The 26,390-nt window shown below is 32.8% G+C and overlaps 1 protein-coding gene across 1 annotated transcript; it reads left to right on the top strand.

Annotated features, from left to right (window-relative positions):
- The first annotated feature begins 493 nt into the window (after positions 1-493).
- Positions 494-18,813, top strand: LOC128547734 (neurogenic locus notch homolog protein 1-like). The gene is made up of 9 exons (XM_053520859.1): positions 494-624; positions 2,036-2,162; positions 6,480-6,622; positions 8,603-8,724; positions 9,132-9,526; positions 12,467-13,913; positions 14,946-15,145; positions 16,921-17,312; positions 17,623-18,813. Exons 1-9 carry the CDS (start codon positions 494-496, stop codon positions 17,822-17,824), a joined length of 3,159 nt encoding a protein of 1,052 aa, XP_053376834.1. The 3' UTR covers positions 17,825-18,813.
- The last annotated feature ends 7,577 nt before the right edge of the window (positions 18,814-26,390 follow it).

Raw genomic sequence — 26,390 nt, 5'->3', positions numbered from 1 at the left:
CGGGCTAAGGGTTAAATATCAAAAGATGTCAAGAAATATTTCATACTAAAAGCAATTGTTACAAAGTTATTTTATAAGTTTTAAATCCTAAAATGGACGCAACTGAAGTTGATAACATCTTCAGCAATTAAAATCTCCGGAAAGTGCACTCAAATCATAACCCATATTCAGCTATCTACATCAATAAGACAATGCGTGTTTTAAACAGATATGATGATCTTAAGTGTTCTAGGTGATTTTCGTTAAAAGCACTTAACAGGGCGATCACTTTAAAACTCTTCAAGCTTCTTGTCACGTTTACGTTTACAGTTATCAAGACTGAAGTCGAAGGACGATGTGAAAGCAAGTCCGACAATCTGTTTAATCTAGAAATTTTGACATTGAAGGAGGAAGCACAATGTCATTTCATCAATGAACTATTTATACAGTTACTTTTTAACTGTTGAAATCATTTGGACATCAAAACCATCCAGCTTAACACCACAAAGATAAAATGCCTCATATAGTTGTCGACAAGTCAGTTGACTTAGACTATTTTACAGACAACAACGCGTCAGGCGGAGATGGAGGAAATCACTTTCACTTCATCAAGAAGGATGATGGAGCTATTCTCACAAAAATCAGGCTTGAAAATCATCTAATATTGTCTTTCGTTTAAAGAATGCCAATAAAGCTGAAATATGGCTGAAAGCAAATGGATCTGAAATAGAAATACAATTTCATGACAACGACAACTTTTATAGCATGAATTACGAATATCAATGATTGTGTTTGTAAAATTCTTATTAGTCATTGTATGAATATTTACATGGAAGTAAAAATGGCTAATCTTCATTTCTATTTTCGCCGTTTGTCCGTTATTGCGCCTACTCGTTTGCGTTTAGCTTATCCACACATCACTCCATAACTTTTGGCACGTCCCGCTAGCATTATGTATTATGGCATGATCACCCTCTTGTTTTCTTGCACAAAATCTACGTATATTACGGCAAAACGATTATACTGAGTTATGGCACGTTCCCTTTTCTTTACCGAAAGTCTACAGTCATCATTATTATTCAGTATACTCTTTTCTGTATTTGCTACAATTTGCTTTCACTTTTCTCTTACTAACACCAGCTTTATCAACTTTAAATGAATGGGTAGGCATGTGTTTATTATATTAAGCAAAACATTATCTATCTATTTTTAACTTTAAAGATCATAGGTACTTTTCACTAATCTCTTTAGATTCAAAGATCAAATTAAATATGAAATAAAAGTATTTTTCCTTCACTTTTTACTAATAAATTTTGACTTATTTTGTTTACGATTTCAACGACGAAAGACTGTTTGAATATTTTCATTTCTCCACATTACTTATAAGGGCATTGTTGATTATTATTATTCAAGATTTCTGTCAGAAAAAAGTTTTGTCGGTATAAATCACCAATCTTGACATAATTTGAAGGATTAAGAAGCGATATTACCTTAAGATTTACACCAAGCGTAATACTATATTTTGTCGAATTTTGTAGTCCGAGAAATCAGATTTTTTTTTGTGTTCAGTGCAATTTTAGCTAAAAGGGAATTTTATTTTCCGTCTTATGACCAATACATTTATATATTTTTAAAGACATTTTATGTTCTGGATTTAGATAGTCAGTTTGAAAAGAATAATGAAACATTTTTTCTTTGAATGTATACACATTAAAAATAATTTGTATTCGATATCGGTACAGTGTAATTGTATTACATACATACATACATACATACATACATACATACATATAATAAATACACACATACATACCTTCACTTTTGTCAGTTATTTCTGAGGTCTACAAATGAGCAAACTTTCATGAAAATCCATATAAAGGTTTCATAGGAAGGAAACTGTATAATTGTTCAAAGAATCTGAATATTTAACAATTATAGTGAAGCATTTATGTTTAACTTATTAACACTTTAATTCAGCTCCGTCTCTTTTATCCAACGTATTTCTTCATCATAATTTGCTTTTTTAAAGATGACAAATCCTTTCTCATCTATTTAGTTGCATTATCATGTCATCAACACTTTCTACCACGAACCTGGCACTCTGCAATGGACATTTGATAGACCGATCATCGGCTGGGCAAGGACAGTCAGCAACATATTTCATAGGGCTAAACTCATGGCCGGTATAGTATTTTTAATTTGATGTTTGTTTTATTCCAAGGTACAGATTTCATTATTTACCATTTATTATTGTGACAGATACAAAAACACACAGATACAGTACAAATTTATATAACAATGAGAACAGGGCCCGTATTCATAAAGAATCTTAGATAGAAGTATATCTTAGAAGTCATCATTTTCTAAGTTTTTCTCATTTTTGACTTAAAATGTGTCTTAGAAACATTTTTGCCTAAGAATTGTTCTAAGAACGAAATCTGGCTTAGAAATTATCTTAAGTAGATGATTTTTCTCTTAAAATTTAAGACAGGTAGCCACTTATCTTAACTTTTAAGAATTATCTTAGAAAAGTAAAAATGAAATGGACGCCAATGACCGCAGTTAACAGTTTTTCATGAATTGCATCTTTACTGTATAGACTTTATTATTAATAAGCTTAATTTAACTTGTGACGGGCTTTCCGCGTCATAGATAGCACCTAATTTCATATTAAATATAGACATAGAAATGAAGCTAAGAAAAACATTTTCTTATATTTTTTTCGCTAAGATTTTTCTAAGTCGCTTTATGAATAAGAACTTAAGTTCTCTTAGCTAAGTCTAAAAAATTAAGATAAGAAATATCTTAGAGTTGATTCTAAGATTCTTTATGAATACGAGCCCAGATCAATACCCAACCTGGTAATAAGTCTTTAAATTTCAACATACATTTCGGTGTGAAAATAATCATTCATTACTACTGACAGAACGGTGCAAGTACATATCAAATGGTATATGATCATATATAAAGAATGAGAATAATACATATGCTGAAATATTAATACGTTTTAAGGCAGCTATTATAAACTTCCAATACTAAAATATTGCTATCTGTTGAAAAGGTTAGTGGACCCTAATTTGAAAACTCGTGTCCGTCTAGATTGTTGAAAAGAACAGAGCATAAGGTTTCATACATATGATAAATGACATTTACTTCGTTGTCAACAATTTTTGCATATTATTGCGTGCGGGCTATATCGTAATTATAGCGAACAATTCCAATTTCTCAGTCCCACTGAGCAAAGTAGGTCACAAGAGGCCTACCCTGAAATATTACAATATCACCATTATGGATGGCTGACAGAACACTGTTTACATGTACGGCTTATAATGCATAATTCAAACACTAAAACAACACGATATACTGTCGAGTTATATTATGTTACTTGAAGTAATTGAAAGGAGCTGATCTAATGATCGACATACTGAGCTTGTAGTCGTTTTTACGTTTTAAGCTGTAATAGCATTCACGCATTTTTGTTTCGTGGTGATACAATTATCATCTCTTCTGGATAGGTTGGTGCCAGCAAATCAGAATGTCCTTCATCAGTGTAGGTTATAGAGGATATTTGTTTGTTTTAGTGAATATGGAATATATCTCACTGAGAAGTGAGAAAATTTCAAATATTTTCACGAGCGCGGAGCCATTTTGTAGCGCGGAGCCATTTTAGTAATGAATAATTATTTTCACACCGAAATGTATGTTGAAATTGAAAGACTGATTACCAGGTTGGGTATTGATATAATTATCTCACTTCAAGGTAAGTTATATTCCATATTCATGAAAAACAAACCAATTTCCTTTTTATTTTATGCTTAATTACGTTGAGATTATGCATTTTGCAACAATTTTAATCTCAACGCGGGAAACAAATGAGCGTAAACGAACATGGCGTCAGACGTGTTGTGACGTTAGAAAGGCGCACACGACATGAAGTTCCATTTTACTTTATTTCTTGCTGCATAACGTTATGAAATTCTGCTTAAGTAAAATAATTTGAATCGAGAAATATACTATATAGAACACAGTGCGACCACAATGTTTTAAGCAAATAATCTAATTTATTAAAAATTCATATACAATGTACAAGTAGACCGGCAAAACAGTGAGTGATAACAGTGAGTGATATGGATTATATCTCACTGATAGAATCCAGTATTTTATCAGTTAGCATAAAATAAATTCAAATATGAAACTGTTTTGGTGAAAGATAGATTGTCTGCACTTGCCGATTTCTTAAACCTCTAAACCCTCTAGAGTGCTAGAAGTGGAGAGAGAGGGAGATAATGTGTGTGTGTGTGTGTGTGTGTGTGTGTGTGTGTGTGTGTGTGTGTGTGAGAGAGAGATGTGACCAGGAAAGTAATAGGCGCGGAAGATAGATATACTAGTATAGAGGGTTACGGGTCATAGCTTTATCATATAAATTTGCACATAACTTCACATATCACCTCAGTTTTTAACATAGCGACAAGCTCAAGTATTCAACAATCGCACGATAACCACCATTTTTGTGAACAGACTGTTCTTATATAAGAGCCAATTATCTGAATATTATCGATTTTCAAACATCATTTGTCGTCCAGCTTTCCTAAAATGTTTTAAGAAGATCGGCTAACATTGTTCAGCTCCCTTTCGTTCATCGCATTGACATGCTACGATGTTAAAAAGTTTCTGACATTTCTTTGTGCATGGATAAAAATATATATAACGAAATATCGTAACCATGGCAGCAGAGATGTTTAAAATAACTTATATATTGATTTTTATCGTAATTTCTTATAAACATATTAAACAAAAGTATCTTTCTTGTTAGTTTAGCTTTAAAACATCTTATTATTGCTTTTTAAGGTAAGTAATTTTTCCGTGTTATTTGCATTTATTTAAATAAATTTCACAGCTTAAAATACTTACAGCAGTACCCCTCATATGACATTTGTTATGGAAAAATCGTTCTGCATGCTGCGATGATTCTCATAGATATTGTTGAAATGCAAATAAAAAGTAGAAAATGTGTTCCTTAAATAGAACAGTGTCAACGCTTTTGCATTTTATATTTAGATATATAGTTCACGGGATTCGTTTCCATGGTAACATCAATAAAATTTAAGAAACCACAATTTTCTACTGAAATTTGAGCAATTTTAGAGCTTAGATTTAGTATATAAGTAACGAATTATCAACGGAAACTGAAAAATAGGTATTACAAATCAAACTGCCCAATTTTTATTTGAAAATGGCCGTAATAGGTAACCTTTCACCCACCTTTTTTCCCAATAACATCATAAAAATATTTCAGCAAATAATGGCAGTTTGAAAATAGTTCAAATAAAACAAATGCACAAAAATACGTACTTTCAAAATAAAAGCTATTAATTTTGCGCGGAAACTGACACGTTACGTCATGACGTCATGACGTCATTTTAAGGCAACAATGTTTTGAAGCGTTTCTGTGGCAATTTATTAATTATTTCTGCATTAATAAACCATTAACCATCAGATCGGAGACAGGTACATGAAGAATGGATATACAAACACATTTAGTTTGTCTTAAAGTTTAAAGTTTATTGGCAAAGTCAAGGCCCTTAAAAGGCATCTTACAACAACAACATGAAATGATAAACAGTAACAAAATAATGACGTAAACGTCGTCGTAAATCGTGACGTTGGCTTCAGGTTGGGCATGCGCACATACAAATATTAAGGTAACCTACCTCCTTAACATCGGTTAATTTTCAAACTTAGAAACGACGGACGTAATACACTCAGAATCCAGTGAATACAAAATTAGTAATACGCTGACACATATACTTATGACAATCATGAATAATAAGTATATTCACATGCGAATTTTAAACATAATTTTATATTATAAATAATATTTTCTTTATTGCTATCAAATTAAACGCATTTTAAATGAATTCGATATAGCTATAGCTGATCCATAGCATCCATCATCACGTAAGCCCCAAACATCCTGACATTATTTCAAGCTCAAAATACTGAAATATATAAATTGAATATGAATGTGAAGGCTCATATCCAGTCAACAACAAAATAGTGTAGCATTTAAACACTAATATTGCATATAATATTGAACATTGTGAGTTTTTTTCCCCACATATTTGCTGTGTGTGGAACATATACAGTTTAAACAATAATGAAATAGCTCTCAAACCTTAATAGAATATGTAATTGAGAATTTGGTAAAAGAGGGCGTCTTGTCAAATAAAATACAGTGTAAAATTTGTCATCTGAAACATGGCGAAATGTATTTCATTTATGTTGTTTTTACAGAACACAATTAAACGACAGTTTTTTTCACTAATAATATTTATGAAACTCACAATTATGATTGTTGTTGTTTATGACATTCTAACCTTACCGTTTTAATTTTCAAAGTTATTTTGTTCATAAATGTTATTGATTTAGTCATATTCATAATATGTTTCAAACATGTATTTATGTAAAATCTATTAATAAATTAACACATCATATTTCAGGGTATAAATGTTGAAGTGAAATATAATGGAAGGACGAAATGGCATGAGGACAATCAAACGTTACAATCATACACAGCTGGAGTGGGATATAATGAAACAACCAACTACCGAATGACAATACAATCCAATGATCAGCATCAGGCGTATGTATTCTCCCGAATGTATACACCCGGCTTCAGTTTCCTGAAAATTCAGTTGATAACATTGTAAGGGGAAATGAAAAGCGCGCTATTGTTGTTTTCTTCGTTAATTAATTAAAACGATACCCATCCTTTGCTAGTCTCAGTGATAGTACTGAATGTTTAGTATACTAGGTTTATGTGCATTTCCAACATATATCAGTTTATGCAACGATCGCCTAATATAAAGTGCCTTTATTACCGTAATTGATTAACACCTTCTCCAGTTTTTTGAAGGACAGGAGTTTCGTCATTTTTCCTATCTTAACAAGAATATTGCCTGGATCAGAAATTAACGTTGCAAACATTTATGAGGTTGCTTTGTGTATTAAGTAGTTAGAAGGTGTTTGGATCGTCGGTAAATTGTTTGCTTAATCTAAGCCGCAAAAATAACTGGATGTCTGTTGTTGACAGCCACCATGTTGGCTTAAGCCGAAACCAGATACCAACCTTTCAACGATGACGAAACAGACGTTGGTAAGTCAACAAAATTAATCTCGAACACTTGTAATTTGCTAAATTCCATGATACATAATTTGTCTTTGCCTGTCTAGGGCCGTTAGTGGTTCTTCAGCCCCAGCCGGTTAATAACAGCTTTTAGTATAATACCCTACTCCACGTTCGTATTATCTCCAGAGAGAGGAAATCTAGTTCAGGGGATGCCTAAACAGAAGTTTCTTTTTAACTTTGGGCGTAAGCGGTCTCTTAACCATTTATAATACAAACCCCGCTAAACCCTTGCATTATCTGAAGAGATCTATTGCAAGGATTGACCAAGCAAGTTTCTGTTTTTATTGATAAAACCCATTTTCTTGTAAACATTATTACTGAAAGAAAGTATTTATTCAATCGGGAATGCAAATAATGTCTTTTGAGAATACATGTTCATGTTTCGGTTTTGGAACGGTTAGAGGGGTATACAACGTATTGCATTTTAAACTGGCACCGCTCAAATAGGGGTAAGTTCATGCAGGACAATTGACAATCAATATAAAATACATATGTATACAGTATGACTTGCATTGAGACACCACTCAAGGAAAGAAAAAAACGTGGTCTTTTAACACAACTTATCTCTTAAACAACTTTTTTTCTTCATTAACACATTGTCAAATGGGAACTGACAAAGACGTCTCCTAATCAAGTGATCTCTAAATATTCGTTTTCTTTAGTGCACGTTAAACTTTATCTAATACCTTAATATCAAGCTTTAGATCAGGAAAATATTGGCGTTTTTTTTCTGTTACTTGACAGTCATATATCAGTCATATGGCTGATTCTACCTTCGTGTTATTTTTTGTATTATTATAAAATGAATGTTTCACTTTTTTTGCCTTCACTTACATTTTTATTTGTAAACTGCTTCTTCTTATTCTAAAACATATGTTATCTTATTTCAACAAAACACACGAACTAGAATGTGCTGCTACGTTCACTTTCATTGTTAAAGAATATAAACATATACATTTGCATACTCGGGTTTTACTGTCTATTGTTTAAAAGAATTAGAATAATGTGAGTAATATAATGACGTCATTCGTAATAAGATATATTAGCAATTCTACATTTCTAATTGGTTCATGAATATGTTAAACTTAAACGAGTAGACTTCTAGCTTTAGAAAATATATGCTTAAAAACTTTACATAGCGAGAGCTTACATATGACAATAAGAATGTAAAACAGAAAACACACGCATGCCAAAGAAAAAAATACTATGAAACAAATACATAAAAGTCAGTTTCATTTTGATGTTTTTGACAAAACTTGTTAAAACTGGAACATCAGTGTTAATCATCTACAGGAATCTTTAAAGCAGATCAACTTAACGCGATTTTAATTTAAGCTACATAAACATGTGAGTATGCGATGAAATATGCCGTTTACATGTAACACTGGTAGATTTTGAATTATCTAAATTCTATAATCACTTATACGTTTTTAGGTTAGTGTTGGATATGATGCTGTGGTGTGCTCATGGCTGGTCTGGAGATCAGTGTAAACATCGATGCCACTCTACTTCAAATAAAATGTGCAACAAAGACGGGAAACTTGCGTGTAAACATGGTGAATATAAAAGTTTACAAGACTGCTTGGAATGATTTTAGTAACTAGCTACCAGTTTCCATCAAAAATGAAATTGGTTCTTTTTATGCTATATAGATGACTAGTTTTGCTGTTTTATCGCCTTAAGAAAACAGATAATTGAAAATAACGTCAATATTTTGCATGTGCTTTTGCAACTACTTTAAAAGGGTAAACAATTGCCTGTGGTTTAAGACTTATGCTTTAGGGGCAGCTCTTTTTAAGAGCTATAGTATGAACTGTAAAAGAATAGAACTTATTTAACACAGGGAATATGTGCTTTTGTTTACGACATTTCAGTTTGTTATGTAGACTTCGATATTTCATATGTTGTTAGACGATAATTTACTAATTTGCACTGAAACTTCTCTCAATTGATGTTTTATCAGGGTATGGTAAACATTCTTGTACAGATATAAACGAGTGTAGCGGTCAGTCATCTTGCAAGAACGGTGGTACGTGTAAAAACACAATAGGTTCGTTTATATGTCAATGCCGGACAGGCTGGACAGGACCAACGTGTGAGGTCGATATAGATGAATGTAACCTAGGTTATTGTACAAACGCCTCAACTTGCACAAACAGCCCAGGATCATTTCACTGCAGATGTAATAGAGGATTTCATGGTAGACAATGCACTGATTTAAATGAATGCAAGATTCCAGTGAAACTCTGCCAACATGAAAGCACCTGTCTCAATCATTATGGATCTTTCGCTTGCAGATGTGGTGAAGGGTATTCTGGTGCCAGATGTGATAAAGACGTTGATGAGTGTTCTTTATCGGTAACTTTTCTCTTTATGATATTTTGTTTTTGCATTTATTTGTAGTTAGGCAATCAGCTTTAAAAATCAATCATACGTTATCAGTAAGGATTTCTTTTCATATTCAGTATAGTCAGTGACCCGTAAAATCAAGACGAAACGATTTTCTTGTATATGGATGTTAATCAGATTTGTTTTAATCATTCAGTACAAATTATAAAATATTACAGTTTTGTTTGTTTCCTCAGGACAAGGGGTTTTAAACACTAAAGCAATTATTATAATAGATTTAGAATATAGGGGTATATTCCATGAAAATACATAAGTTTATCGTAAGCTAGCTAAACCTTCAGTTTATTCTAAAAAGCTTAGGACTACTCTGTGAAAAAGAGAATATACATGCTAAAACGCCAGACTCGTTTTTGAACAAAGAGTATTGCTATATTTCAGATAACATTTCCAGGTTTATATTTTAAGTTTTTAGATTTTGAAACTTAATTAGTAGCGTCCTCTGTGTTCATGTAGTCCATTCAGAATGTATTTGTCTTAAACAACTGTCAGAGGGCGTGAGGGGTATTCCACATTTCAACATGCCTCGTGACAAAACTCGATCAAACTAAGTCTGCAATAATATGTTGTTTTTGTTTGACGTGTTCTATGTTTCCAAAGGATCTTCTGATAGATATTAAAATTACAATTTCTTTTATTCACAAAGTGTCTTTATTTCGTTTACAACTAAATATGTCATGTTCGAAAATACCACAAGAATAAGATGTCAATGTTTGAGCAAAATAGAGAAACATATCCTAGAAAATATTATAAATAATTCGCATATTTCATCTTCAAAGTCGTTTACATACTTTTGATGCTGATTTTGACTGGATTGGCTGAAATTATAGAATAAACCTTACTATAAACATGATGTATTGTAAAACCTTATTTCTTTATGAAATACCGGTACACGTTTTGAAAGTGAAACGTCGTATTTTTAGCCCCTCAATATGGTATTGTTTCTGCGGAATGTGTCATTTCGAAATACGATATACATCCCTGAGCATGTCAATTTTTGGAACCGGGAGAAAAGTTCCGGCGAATAATCATATGAAATTCGGTTAAACAAGTTAAAATACGTATCAGAAGACCCGTCATATATCTAATGACACCGTGTATTTCAAATGTGCTCTAATTAATTTTGTACCTCATATTTTTTACAGTTTGATAGACCTCTTCTGATTCTAGTGTCATGAACTGTACTGTTATGACAAAGATTCTTTAGATAACGTTATATATATTAAATGTCAAAATTACATCTGTTGTGCTTCCAAAGAATATTTCTGAAGATTTTGCTATGTAAAATATTCTCCCTTTAACCACTCGATACAGGTACATTACAAAATGCTACCTACCAATATCCCATTTCCAGTTGTGATTTAATAAAAAATGTTAATAAAATCTGGAAAGTAGATCCTTCGGTAGCACCGAGAACAAGTCTTCATTTCTATTGTCTTAGCAGTCGGAACGGTATTGATTCCATATGTAAACTTGTTAAAAATAACAGCAAAAGTAACAATATCTTGAAGTTTCAAAGTATTTAATAAGTGGTAATTTTGAAGATTTCTTTAGAAAATAACGGACGATAGGCGACATATGTCTGCATGAACACTTACTAGCGCTTCAGAAAAGTAGAGCAAATTGAACTTTTTATGTTTAACTTTGTAAGAAGATTCAACGTTCAAAATTTATTACGGAACACGCATAAATAAAATTAAATAAACAAGTGAAATATAATGTTCTTGTTTTTAGTTTAGGTTTCCTCGTGTTTTACTGAAATTGGAACACGGTCAATTCAAATAAAAACGCTGGGGTGTTCCATACTTGTTTATTAGTAATAAACAATACCTTTGTCCATCGTTTCAAATTCAAATGTATTTTGATCTAACAATAGTTATTTTTACAGTAACAGCTAACTGTCGGATGCTTAAGCTACCCGTATGTGAGTGACACACTATTTAGTCATTCCCGGGTCTACAGTCTACATCAAAACATTGAACAAAGTTAGAATAAGTGTTGTGATACAGCTTTAACGCTTCTGAATTATACATAAATTTAAGCTCAAACTTTGTGATATGAACATTTGTAATAAAATCTGTCGTACTCTAATTATCTTATTGAAACTATATACCAATTTGAATACATCCGATAATAAACAGCTTCATCCACTTTATGTTTCATTGAGCCGTATTAGGTTACCTGAAATTGAAAGCCACATTATCAATATAAACCTAGCTATTTGCATTACATTTCAAACATTTGGAATTATGTTGCTATATGTTCCCATTGCAGCTCCCTTACGTAGTGCACGATTTTCAAACACGCATGTGAATTTCGTTTCAGGAGTGTGAGGTCACTAATTACACGTCATTAATAGATGTTGTGGCATTTAAAAGAACATATTAATTATCCATAACTTTAATCATCTAAACAAACATGATAGATATAATTCTAATGTCAAAATGAATATGCTACATAAGTATTATTAGCTTTGAATAACAAATAATAAATTTCGCTAATTAATATTGCAACCCTAACGTCGCGCAATACCTCTTCTGTAGTACTCGAGACTATTTTGGAAAAGAATCTGATAACCTTGCAGAAAAGTATCTCATGTCCTTATGAATGCAACTCCTAACACTTGGCGAGAAAAAGGTTGATCGCAAAGTTGTTTAATCCTGCAAATGGCACTACTTCCGACACACCAAGTTGCTTTAATGTAGGATAATCTTATAGTAACTGTCACGGTTCATTGAAATTACGTCCAATTGTTATTATAACATAAAATGATTATTAGATAGTTAATCCAATTCTCATTTAAATAAATCAACATTTAACAGCGATAACAACATAAAAGAAACTGTGGAGTTGCTGAGTTTATTTTGTAGCAGCAATTTGATGTATTTTCAGATATGCAGTCCACACAGTACCAACTGTTCGAACACCTTCGGCAGTTACAGGTGTAACTGCAGCGCTGGGTGGACGGGAAAAAACTGTGAAAATGATATAGATGAGTGTAAAAGTAATCCATGTTATCATGGAACATGCATTAATACTGATGGAAGTTATAAATGTAGATGTTACCCAGGGTATGACGGTACATATTGTGAACATGATGCTGATGAGTGTCTAAAAATTACATGTCCAAACAATGGAACATGTGTTAATTTAAACCCACCCCAGAGATTTCGTTGCGATTGCCTCAAGGGTTGGGATCCTAAAAGCCGATGTCACCATCATATAGATGAATGTAAACTGTCCAATCCTTGTGTCCACGGAGCCTGTATTAGCAATACTGGAGATTATATATGTACATGTGACACTGGCTGGACGGGGAGGAACTGCAGCGTTGATTTGAATGAGTGTAGACATCAACCTTGTTTGCATAACGGGACATGTATCAATAGGCTTGGCAGCTACAAATGTCATTGTTCCGTAGGGTGGGTGGGAAAGAATTGCAGTATTGATATCAATGAATGTGACGTGATTCAGCCTTGCGGTCTTTATGGTAAATGCAATAATGTAGACGGAGGATACACTTGTCAGTGTGCCGCAGGTTGGATGGGACAGAACTGTTATGTTGATATCAATGAGTGTAATACGCTTCAACCATGCAAAAATAATGGTAAATGTAGTAATACTGAAGGTGGATACGCTTGTCATTGCGCCGTAGGATGGACAGGCCAAAACTGTTCTGTAGATGTTAATGAGTGTAGTAAGTTTCATCCATGTCAAAATAATGGATCGTGTAGTAACACACAGGGATTATATTTGTGTCATTGTGCAGATGGATGGAAAGGTCAAACCTGTTCAACTGATATCAATGAGTGCAATACGCTACATCCGTGCAGTCATAATGCTAAATGTAAAAACACCATGGGAGGGTACACGTGCAGTTGTTCAGTAGGATGGCAGGGGAATAACTGCACCGTTGATGTCAATGAATGTGATACGTTTCATCCGTGCCAGAATAAAGGCTCATGCGTCAATACGGTAGGCAGCTATATATGTCAGTGTCCTGTAGAATGGAAAGGTCAAAACTGCTCCGTTGATGTGAACGAATGTGAGACGTTTCATCCATGCCATAACAAGGGCTCATGCATCAACACAGAAGGAAATTATACGTGTCAGTGCCCTGCAGAATGGAAAGGACAAAACTGTACCGTTGATGTCAATGAATGCAATATTTCACCCTGCAAACATAATGCAACTTGTTATAATTTTGAGGATGGTTATAACTGCACATGCCCTCCTTTCTGGACAGGCAAAAACTGTGAAATCGAGGTAGAGGAATGCAATAATTTTCCCTGCAATAAACATAGCACTACTACATCAGCACAAACAAGCAGTATATTCGGTCTGTGTATATTCATATTTTTAAATATTACTTTTGAAAATCACACATTTATGACAATGTTGATGGTTTAATTGTTTAAGAAGGCTTGTCATGAATACATTCCTTGATCATAATATGATTAAAGTACTTTTTTTCTTACGTTTTTAGTATCAAAAAGTGTCATCGAGAAATGAGTTTAAAAGAATTTGCTGACTAGAAATGCTGAAATACATTCGCACTATGTTATATGCGTAGGTACGCGCATTTTTTGTTCATTTTGTGTCTGAATTTAAAAACATAAAGCACTAATATATTTAGACTACTTACACCTACGCATTGATAAAGAGGCAATACAAAATGAAATTATGCAATTAAAACCTAATGAAATGTGCATGTATTCCATTTACCAATCTGACTAAAGTACTTGACCTTCTAAATGAAGATCTCAGAATGACCCATTCACATTCATCTTCTGTATATTTTGGATTTGCGATAATGCTATTTTTATTTTCGCAAATCTATTTTTATTTGAACAAGTCAGACGACTCGTTTCAACAAGCATTTGGCTGAACCATCAAAATAGCGTAGAATGTCACAGGGTGACAAAAAAATGTGCATTTAGTCCGGAGCTCAAACCTAATAACACTCGCTTATAGAGCGAGTGCTCTGCCGACTGAGCTAAATGGCTGCCTGACACATATTCTCCTCTTACGTGACCAAGTCCGTACCGTGACATATGATCTCAAAACACGACAGCGCAGTCATGATGTGGCCGTCCTAATAAACATGAAAACCCCAGACTAAATAAAGATTTTTTAAACTTCTACTTTCACGTACTAAATGTTGTAAGTAAGGCTCTGATTTGCTAGCGGAAGGGTCATGAGAACGAGGCTATCAGTAGCACGTGTTCAGATTCAATGTGCATAGCGTTAATTGGAGATGTACTTTAGTCAGATTGTCCATTTACAAAAGCTAACAATGTTAACAGAGATAAATCCTTCGTAACGAGTATTCGTACAAAAATTTAAACTAAATTAAATTTTCATTATGTAGTTCGACTAGAAGATGCCATTTATCCCGGATGTACGAGTTCAGGGTGGAATGTAACTCTGGACATGCCAACACTAACACAGCTGTATCCAGAAATAAAGGCCGATCAAATTTATTTTGGCGACAACTCATGTCGAGGGAAGCTGATGGGAACTCAGTTGATATTTCTTCAAGGGTTCAAAGACTGTCTTACTGCCGAACGGGTTTGTAATATACTTTGTACAGAATTACTAGTATCTCGCTTGCAGAAAACATTCTAATGTGCTAAATATGTTTATAGTTTATTGACGTTTTGACCACTTTAACATACGCAGTATTACTTGATTTACCATATCTCTTTAGGACTAAGAATTGTGTTACAGAAATATATATCAAATCACATGACTATAAAGTAACAATTCGGTAGCATTTGGTGCATACATATGATAACCAGACTAAATATTAATCAGACAAATATATACTAAAATGTATTTATTTCGATGGACATATGAAGCTATATATAATTTTACTTTGACCTTTGAACCAATGCATTTACAAAGGTGGATAAGCCATTCAGATCACCTCGGTTGATGATATTTTTGAGAATTATACATGTATAAACTTGGTTTAAGAAACTACTTTAAAGGAATATATAGGTAATGTTTCAAGAAATAGATCAAGGTTTTATATTTTCCAATTTAAGATAACTATATGAAATAGAAAGAGGCATTTTTATCAGAATAAATCTGGCTGTGACGGTTATTATAAGACTATATTTGAAGTACCGGAAACATGTGCAATTCGTTCAATTCAGAATTTGACCATCAAACTCAAATGATCTTTACCTTATTTGTGGTACAAATGGTGGTTATAAAAGAGAAAACTGTAATATTAAGTTTAGAGTGGTTTTAAGGTGTTATCCTTACCAGGCGTGTAAGTGTGTACGTCATGTTAGCAAAAAAATACATATCCATATCGTCAATATAACAATCTCCTCTTTTAAAAAACATGTCAGTAAAATGTAATTTCTAAAATAAATAAAATATTTTTATTTTATCATCCGCTGTTTCGCATGTGTATCCATTAAAATACGTGAATAGACCGCTAAGCGCATTGGAAGCAGAACAGCGAGTTTTATCTGTTTTATCTATTTGATATGAAATATCAAACTCCTAACCGCTACTCTCTCATTGATCACTGCCAACAACATTCACGTTACCATTGTTCATCACGTGATGATCGGTAAACATGGCGGAAGAAACGAGTTCCCCTTTATTGTTTTCTTTATTATAGAAAGAGAAACTATAATTCTAGTGGGAAAAAAATGCCAGAATTAATAATAAAGGTAAATTTTATAAAAAATTGGGAAAAATAATGAAAAAAAAAAAAATAGATAAATAAAAAAGTCAGCTTAGCTGAATTTTAAATAAAAAAATGTGTTGGCAGTGATCAATGAGAGCGTAGCGGCAATGGGGATCACTTCGTAGGAGTTTGATGAAATATATTGGCACTAAAGACGGATGCTTGATTACTTTTATTTGTTTGCATCCGCCCTGCTTACGTGCATTTTATTGCCCGTGAACACAGATGTGACGTCAGAACGTTAGGTACTTTTATTAATGAATTTGTTTCGTTTCATACATGTATAATTTAAAATGTTTGCAATACAACATCAGTGAGAAAGAAATGAATTATCCAGTTAGGTTGTTGCAAAAGCGAACGTTTAACGCGGCATAACAATGCACGATTTCTATGTGCTACCTATATGAAAAGAAGACGCGACGTATGCAACAAGCGTAACCAAATGAGTGATATTGACTGGGAAATGCTCCGACATTTGGTCAATACATTCCATTAATGATATTTACTCTTTGCATACATATTGCAAAAAAATTAAGATGTTTATCTTATCAATTATTTGTCAGTGTATGTTTTACAGTTTGATTGCACTTTCAGATACACGTTAATATGACTTTCCTTTACATTTTATTTATGACAGATATCAGGTGACACAATAATATATGAAAATGAATTATTTTATGCAATCTACGACTCTATACATCCATTCATCATTCGACAACACAAATGGACATACGGCGTTGAATGTGACATCAGTCGTAACGAGGCAACGTCATCGCACGTGCATCACAATGTCGAAACACATCATTCTGCTATATCAGGCCATTATAGCATAAACATGACATTCTTTAAAGATCCAGAATATATGAATCAACTTCCAGGAAATCCAATACAAACTAGTGTGGGAGATGATGTCTATGTCAAGGTTTTCACAACGGCAACCGACTGGAACATTAAAATGAGGCTGCATACGTGCTATACTAAACCAAAAGAAACTACCACAAATATGACATACAACATTATTAGGGATGGGTAAAAAATGTCAAGTATTTCATTTTGAATAAAATATACGTGTGTTTTATGATCGACTAAAATATCTACTCAAACACAAATGATTTATGCTTACTGTGTAGGAATACGATCCTAAAATAATAAGTCAAGATAATTATATCAAATATTAGGTAACTTTACATGTAATACAGAACTGTTGTTAAAACACGCTATTTTATGAAGCAAGACAAAAGAAATGATGGAATAATTAGAAAATTAAGTATCTGTAATCGCTCAACAATCAGTTTTGTTTTGTCCCAGACACGGGCAAAATATCATAATTGTATTTCAGATGCGAAGTAGACAGTAACACGCACATTATCTCCCAGTCTACCCACGAGACGAGATTCGTGTTCCAAGATTTTGAGTATTCTACTAACAGAGAAGGTCTTAACATCTACTGTAACGCCACGTTCTGTGAAACAAAAGACTTTTCACCGGGATGCGCACAGTCTTGTATACCACATGAAACCCAAGCTCTTGTGGGAAAATAGGTCCTTAATTCATTTTGTCACGAGATCAAAATGATGGAAATTCATCTACATTTTACACTTATTCACAGATATATTATTGAGAAAATTGACAGATTAATTAACTTTAGATACCTGAATTAGAGCCCGATGTTATTTCAATGTAATAAAGAATATATTTACAAAGCTCAATGCTAAATGTACCATATTAATTGCAATATATTTACTATTCTGTATTTGTGTATGCGGACCTTAAAATGTGAAGACATCTGAACGTAAACAAGTATAAGGTTTCTGGTTTCAGAGGACGGAAACTTCTCAATAGGCTTGTCTTTTGTAGTTTGGTGAAGAAATAAATAGTTTTCAGTAATGACCGATGTGGATCATATACACAATGTACACATTACGCATTTAGCTGACAATGTACGGTACATTGTATGTGTATATGACATGACGGCGTTTCTCATGTTAACCAGTATGCCCAATTAATAATAGTTTGTTATGCCACGATTGCAATCTTATTATAATATAGCCTTGGGAGAAGAGCTGATCTTCAAGGGAAACACTTTTAAGCATTTAAAGTCAATTTTAAGTTTAGATAATTATTTTACAATTATGTAGCGTTTAGTTATTATAATAATTCTGATCTTTCAAAGCATTTTGATATACTAAGAAAATTAAGGCAATAAATGTGATGAGATTATTGCTTGATTTGTTGAAAATTACCAAAATGGACATCGGACTTATATGGCACATTTGTACATTTACCTACTGTCAGTTAAAATGTAAATGTACGTGCGCTTAATTTTGAGATATTTGCCCATACAGATAATCCTTAATTCAAGTTGATTTGATATGTTATTGTTTTTTATCTATTTTTATCTTAAGAAAGATGATAATGTTGCCAGTAAAACAAACATTGAATGACTTCGTACAATCAAGGGGACAGAAGTATGAATGAAATTGTATAAGCAATTAGATAGCACTTCTAAACACTGCATACATATACCTTCCTATTTCATTATGTCTATCCGTACGATATATCATTAAAATAATTCAAACTGCACACGTTTCTCTTGTTATCTTTAACACAACACCAGTAATCCAGCTTAGACGGGTCTGCATCAGAGAATGGCTGACTACTATTTATTTAACTCCCACCGATAAGGCTTTAACCCTTGCTTCAAACTATTTCATACGAGTACTCTATCTTACCGGCTCGCTGATTCTAGAATAATGTAAGGCTCGTCCGCTGCTAATGAAGCAACAAAGCGGCTTAATGTATCTTTTATAACACACAACACAGTTTACTCCTAATTCACTCTGTTTATTTAACCTCATTATATATGTTTCTGAATTTATAACCTGTTGTAGTTAAGTCCAGTCTACCTTAGAAAATATTATGCATCTTTGTCTGTTAGTATGCTGCCTGTTCACTCAAAATACCAGTCTCTGTATATTCTTTTTCAAACATTTATTTCAATATTGAAGTTTGAAATGTTCCGAAAATGACTATTGATTTCATCGTGTGCTTATTATTTTCCAATGCCTGCCACCAGGCAGGTGGCAAACACTATCATTTAACTAGATGGCGCATCACCAAATGGTATTTCTTCAGTAACAGAGCTCGAACTCTCGATCTCCCGATTGCGTTACTAGCGCCTAATCCATTAGATCACCACAGATCGATATAAATTCATAGATAAGCTCTGAATTGAAATAATATTGGTTATGACCGAAAAAATCATTTCATCTACTGGCACTTGACCAATTTTAAGCGATAGTTCGAATATATCTTTCTATGATGAGAGCTGTCCTTTGGTGAATCTCCTTGAGTAGTCCTGCAGAGGCTTTATTAGAATGTATTAGATTCCTTATAGCCAATATATCAGATTCCTTATGGGTATGATATTATTATGATAAGTTTCAGCAAGATAATACTATATTTTATAGAATATTATGAGAGAGAGGTTTGGAAACTGCGATTTTCAAGGAATTGCCAGGTTAAGTTCTTTAAGGTAATACTGCATGTTTGATTTTTGTTGTTGCATACGTATCGATCTGCCGATAGTTATACTCGTTGAATTGATGTGATGAATGTCAGATGGTAGTGCATCATTCAAGTTTTGGTCGGACATAAAGGTGTTATAATTAGGAAATAATTTATAGCAAAAGAGTGCTTTAACACTATTTATGCACGATTGGCGGTAATACGTCGGGCGTAATTATTATTTGTACGACGTATTACCGCCCGAGTGTATAAATAGTGTTAAAACACTATTTTGCTATAAATTATTTCAATTCTAATATGCCTTTAATCTAAAACAGTAGATAAGTTATAGTAGCGCTCTTTCTTGGTCGCAACAAAAACTTATGACGTCACCGCACGTTAACGTGACGTCATTCTAGCGTAAGCGTGTTTTAACAGAGACAAGCATATTAGAATGCTGTTTCTTTTTTACTTTTATGATTGTTGTTTTGACATTTCTCTTGTTCATTCTGGGTGAGTTCTTTACTTTTGCAGTTATGATATTTGTGTGATTTGACCGACTTAGATCTTTACTTAAAGTGACGCCGGTGTATTTCGGTCATTCTGTTAATTTCATAATTATGTTATGAAATAACTGTGTAATTGTAAATACTTGTTTTCTTCTTTAAGGTAGTCTCTAATATCCCTTTAATTTCAAAATGTATATAAATCTTATTACATTGTTAAAGATCGTTTCCTCTTTCCACCATTTCTATCATGTTTCTTAAAATTTCATGGAAACTACAATATGCTCATTAAACGTAGGAGGTCTGGTTAACACATAGAAAAGGAAACAAGTATTCCAATGGCTGAAAGAAAAATATACTCATTGACAATGTGTCTGCTACAAGAGACACACTTAATTAATAATAACATTGACAGATTGACATCTGAATGGGGCGGAAAAGCCTTTTTAGTGGTAATAAGTCGAATTGAGAGGGTGTCGCCATACTTTTTAATGCCAGTAAAAGTTTTGAGATATCAAACTATACTGAAATAGTAAAAGGCCGTTTAAAAGCAATTGCTATAAACATCGATGATAGAGAGTTTACACTTTTAAATGTATATGGTCCAAATACTGATGATGTTGCTTTTTCATACAGCTCGAAAAATATTTATACGAAAATAATGATAAGTATTTTATTATAGCTGGTGACTTTAATACAGTAATGAACATAAAAAAGACAAATAGAATAGTAGATTAGATACTCATACTAAATGTAGGCATAAACTCAGCAATATAAAACAGCAATTGAATCTAATGTATATATGAAGGCATACACATGAAAAAAATCAGAATATACATGGCATTCCAGTACAATCCCACCAATATCCAGTCGACTTGACTACTTTCTAATATCGGTATTTAAAAAAATGTACAATTGTGCAATAACACCAGGTTATAAAACAGACCATGCATTAGTATATTTAATCATTTAAGCAACAGCACTGAACATTGAAGGAAATGAACAAAAAATCAAAACACTTTGCCAACCTTGAAAGAAGACATTAAGAAAAAAAAAAGAATATAGTTAAATTAAATGTAAAAAATGGTTCTGAAATAACAGATTTTGAAAAAAATCTGTGTGAGGAAGTAGAATTCTATACAAAAGACCAGATTCCTACAAATACTGTTTTCTTTAATCAGTTAGGAAATAAATTATCAAACGAAGAATCCCATAAATGTGAAGGCCAACTAACAGAATATGAATGCTCACAGGTACTAATGTCGATGAAAAATAATAAAAGTCCCGGATCTGACGGATTGACCACGGAATTCTATAAAGTTTTTTGGAATGATTTAGAAGTATTTTGTTTAAAGGTATTATCAGATTATTACCAAAACAGGGTAAGGACACAACAAGCTTATCAAATTGGCGCCCAAGAAGCTTAATAAATGTAGATTATAAAATAGCCGCTAAGGCCATCACAAATCGTATCAATAAGATCTTACTTTCAATAATAAGCACTGAACAGACCGGTTTTATGAAAGGCCGCTATATAGGACAAAATGTTCGTATTATCTTTGAAATTCTGGAGTACCTCGAAAAAAATTATTACCCGGAATTCTATTCTTCTCAGGTTATGAAAAAAGCATTCGACAGCCTTAACCACGACTTTATGTATCAATGTTTACATTATTTTAACTTCGGAGAATCACTTACTAATTGGATTAAAAAAAATTACAACAAAATAAACAGTTTGATCACAAACAATGGCTATTAATCAGAAAATTTCCCAATCCAGCGTGGTGTACGACAAGGATGTCCGCTATCCTCCACCATCTTCTTTATATGTATGGAGGTACTGTCTAGAAAAATTGCGCAAGACGAGAACATAAAAGGAAGCACAATTAACAACACTAAATTAAAACAAACATTGTTTGCGGATGACGCCACTATATAAATAATGGTGAAAAAAATCTTTTGAAAGCCCCATTAAAATCATTTCTGAATTTGGTTCTGTATCCGGCCTCCAACTTAACTCATCAAAATCCATAGTTTTAAGAGCAGGAACATTATAAAAACTCAAACACAGCGTTTTCAGAATACAACCATTTTATTTGGACATCAAAATGTAAAAAAACCCTTGGAATGACATTCTACACAAATCTTGAACTGAATAAAAGATTAAACATTGAGCCTAAACTTCTAGAATTTTAAAATAGCCTAAAACAATGGCAGCATCGTAAACTTACACTTCTAGGTAAAATAACACTTGTTAAAACATTCGCATTGCCAAAACTTGTAAACGCTTTTACAGTTCTACCAAATCCACCCATAACAATAATTGAAGAAATAAATACAAATATATACAGGTTCTTATGGGACAACAAGCCAGAGAAAAGAAAACGTAATATACTAGTAGCTGGTTATGAAAAAGGGGGTCTAAAATAACAGACATCCAGTGTTTCATAGCTTCTATTAAGTCATGCTAGGTCAAAAAACTTATTTCAGATGAAAACAAAGGTATATGGAAATGATTTTATGAACAAATATTAAATAAAATGGGAAATGAACTTATTTTGAATGCAATATTACATCGAAAGACATTGAGAATAAAACAAAAGGTAACATTTTCCTAAGAGATATGCTAACTTCATGGTTCAAAATAAAGACGGAATATAGTCATTCAGAAAAACAAACCAGCCATATTATCTGGAATAACTCTGAAATAAAGGTAGAAGGGAAAACTATTTTCTGGAAATGCTGGTATGAAAAAGGCATAAAATATATTGAGCAATTATTCAATTTTAGAACAAATACATATTACAGATTCACAGAAATGAAGACTCTGTATCGATTACAAGAGCAAGACATTCTTGATTACTGTAAACTGATAACAAACATCCCTAAATGTTATAAAAACAAACTTAACCAAGAATTTTTGACACAACTCAGAGAAGAATCAATATTACAAAGGATAAAGAACTGTTAAAAACCAAATCAATTCTTATATAATATACAGACAAAGAATAAAAGATAAGAACTAGTAAATCTGAAAACAAATAGAACAAAACGTTTATAAATGACAGATTAAATTGGAAACAGCTATATAGTATTCCATATTCAACAACAATCGATACACTATTGAGAAATTTCCAATACAGATTCATAAAGGGTTTAGTACCAACAAATAAATATCTCATTAAATGTAAATTAGTACCATCAACCCTCTTTGACTTCTGCAATATGTATATATATGTATATAAATGTTGAACACTTATTTTGGGAATGTCCAAAATGTATGTTCTCAGCTTATCAGTTTTTTAAATTCTAAAGGCTTAAACTATTGTTTAAGTTACAAAGATATTTGTTTTTGCATATTCGACAACAGAATAAATAATGAGGTTGTCAACTGTATTATAATTCTTTGCAAATTTTGTATATTTAGAATGAAATATAGGAAAACAATTCCAATATTTGAACACTTCAAATTTTTTCTTAATAATAGAATAACAGTAGAAAAAGAAATTGCAATAGTAAAAAACGAGCTTGAAAAAACACAATCTGAAATGGTCATGTCTGTTTTCAGTTCCTAGAATATCGTAGTTTACCATAAAAAATCTTTTAATAAGTATTAACACAGATGGAAGCGATCAATCTTTTTTTCTTCTCCTTTCTCTCCCGTTTATTTTTAAATTTAAAAAAGAATAACATTTTTCAACCTGACCAAAATTTAGTAATATTATTTCCTCAGTATGTTACCGCTGTCTCCTTTTTATATGTGGTTCAGACAAAAAGTATGCAATTTTACCAAAAAGTGCATACTACATTTTGTTTTATCTACTTTGCATACTTAGTAATCATATTTTTGTGAAACACAAGAATACAATATATTTTAAAATGAAAATATAGACAATGTATATGTCAATATTATGACACTATACATTCAAATGTAAATGTGTACCTTTATGTATGTACAATGGTTACTGAAAATAAACGGGGTTACCCGAAAGGGGCATAAAAATTATGATATGAAATAAATGTGCAATTGTAAATACTTGTTTTTTCCTTCATGTAGTACCCCATATTTATCTGGGTTAAACTTCAATGACCAGTCCTTTTCCTATGCTTCTAGGAAATGGAGATCATTTTGCAGAAGTTGTGTAACAAGTTAGGATTTCCGCAGAAGACAATCACTTGTGTTATGTGGATATAATCTACAGTCACTCTTACTTTTAATGAAGTCGGTAAATGGTTAAGGTAAATCATGAAGAAACAGGGGCCTATTGCTGAACCCTGAGGAACTGTAGCCAGAACAGGTAGAGGTCATGAGGGACAGCCATCAACAACGACACTTTGGGATCTGTCTTTGGGTAATGACTCTGTGCTCTGTGATTCTAATGGATGGACTCCTAATGGAGTTTATGTATTATGTTATTGTGGTCAACCTTGTCGAAAGCGTTAGCAAAGTGCATTACGATAATTGTCAGTTTGTTGGCCATTCTCTAGATTCTCGAATACCTCTAGCTTAAGAGTTATAAATTTTGTTTCACAGATAAGCCCTGAACTGAAACAATATTATTATGACAGAAGAGATTATTTCTGTCAAAGTAGGACGTGATGTTAGAAACTAAAATATGTTCCATAATTTCACACGCAATGCCATTTAACCAAAGATAAATGAAATATGAAAGAGAGAATACCCGGGGATGGGGATTAATATCGTTATGTCGTAATGTAAGTAAGTCGTTGGCCTTCTAAGACCATCCCAGTGTTGATTGCAAAGAAAAAATCCGTATCCCGAATTCGGGTAAAAGCCGTTATTGTCCATGCACATATGTATATAAATATGTATAAGAAATGTCCATTTTGGTTCTATATTTAGCGCATTGCTGCTCCACAATTCAATGTGTCATTTCAGAAGTCTTAGTATTGGTGAAAAATGTATGTGCCCAGCTACAGTATGATACCTTACTATCATATTGTCGTGTCGTAATTTATTAACCATGAGATCAAATTAGGGCTAATGAGGTCCTCGTGTTTGTGAAAAGGTGTAATTCAATGCACGTACGGTTGTTGGAATATAGTGTTTGCATACTGGGTATGGCATTGCGGGATCAAATGTATTAGATTCCTTATGGGTATGATAATATTATGATAAGTTTCAACAAGATAATACTTTATTTTATTTTATTGAATATTATGAGAGAGAGGTTTGGAAACTGCGAGTTTCAAGGGATTGCCAGTTAAGTTCTTTAAGGTGATAGTGCTTCTTTGATTATTTTTGTTGCATACGTATCGATCTGCTGAAAGTTATACTCGTTGAATTTATGTAATGAATGTCAGATGGTAGTGCAGCATTCACGTTTTGGTCGGACATAAATGTATTATACATGTATGCTGTTCCTTAGACTTTTCTGATTGTTGTTTTGACATTTCTCTTGCTCATTCTGGGTGTGTTCTTTACTTTTGCAGTTATGATATTTGCATGCTTTGACCAACAGAGATCTTTTCTTAAAGTGACGCCGGTGTATTTTGGTCATTCTATTAATTTGATAATTATGTTATGAAATAACTGTGTAATTGTAAATACTTGTTTTTTTCCTTTCAAGTAGTTTGTAGTACCCCATATTTATCTGGGTTAAACTTCATTGACCAGTACTTTTCCCCAGCATCTAGGGAATGGAGATCATTTTGCAGAATTTGTGCAACATGTTAGGATTTCCGTACAAGACACACAATGGTGTTTTACGGAAATAATCTACAGTTACTGTTCCTTTTAATGTAGTCGGTAATTGGTTAAAGTAAATCAGGAAGACACAGGGGTCTGTTGATGAACCCTGAGGAACTACAGCAAGAATAGGTAGAGTGCATGAGGGACAGCCGTCAACAACTACACATTTGGGATCTGTCTTTGAGTAATGATTTTGTGCTCTGTGATGCTAATGGATGGACTCCCACCAGAGTTTATGTATGAATATAATGGATTCTCGAAGACCTATTGTCTAAAAGTTATAAGTTTGTTTGAAACTGTTGAAAACGTAACTAGTAATACAAAACAATTACTGGTAGTATACTGTCTATAATTTGACTTATGTTTAAAAAATCTGATCTG

Source organism: Mercenaria mercenaria, chromosome 13 (assembly GCF_021730395.1).
Source record: "Mercenaria mercenaria strain notata chromosome 13, MADL_Memer_1, whole genome shotgun sequence".
Lineage (NCBI taxonomy): Eukaryota > Metazoa > Mollusca > Bivalvia > Venerida > Veneridae > Mercenaria > Mercenaria mercenaria.
The sequence above is the reverse complement of the archived record's forward strand: the minus strand, read 5'-3'. Positions and strand labels throughout refer to the sequence as shown.

Bases quoted from the DNA above. Each gene is read 5' to 3' on its own strand.
- LOC128547734 (XM_053520859.1), top strand. From the start codon at position 494: ATGCCTCATATAGTTGTCGACAAGTCAGTTGACTTAGACTATTTTACA. The intron at 6,623-8,602 runs GTATGTATTCTC...ATACGTTTTTAG, and splicing joins TCCAATGATCAGCATCAGGC to GTTAGTGTTGGATATGATGC. The intron at 13,914-14,945 runs GTCTGTGTATAT...TTCATTATGTAG, and splicing joins ACAAACAAGCAGTATATTCG to TTCGACTAGAAGATGCCATT.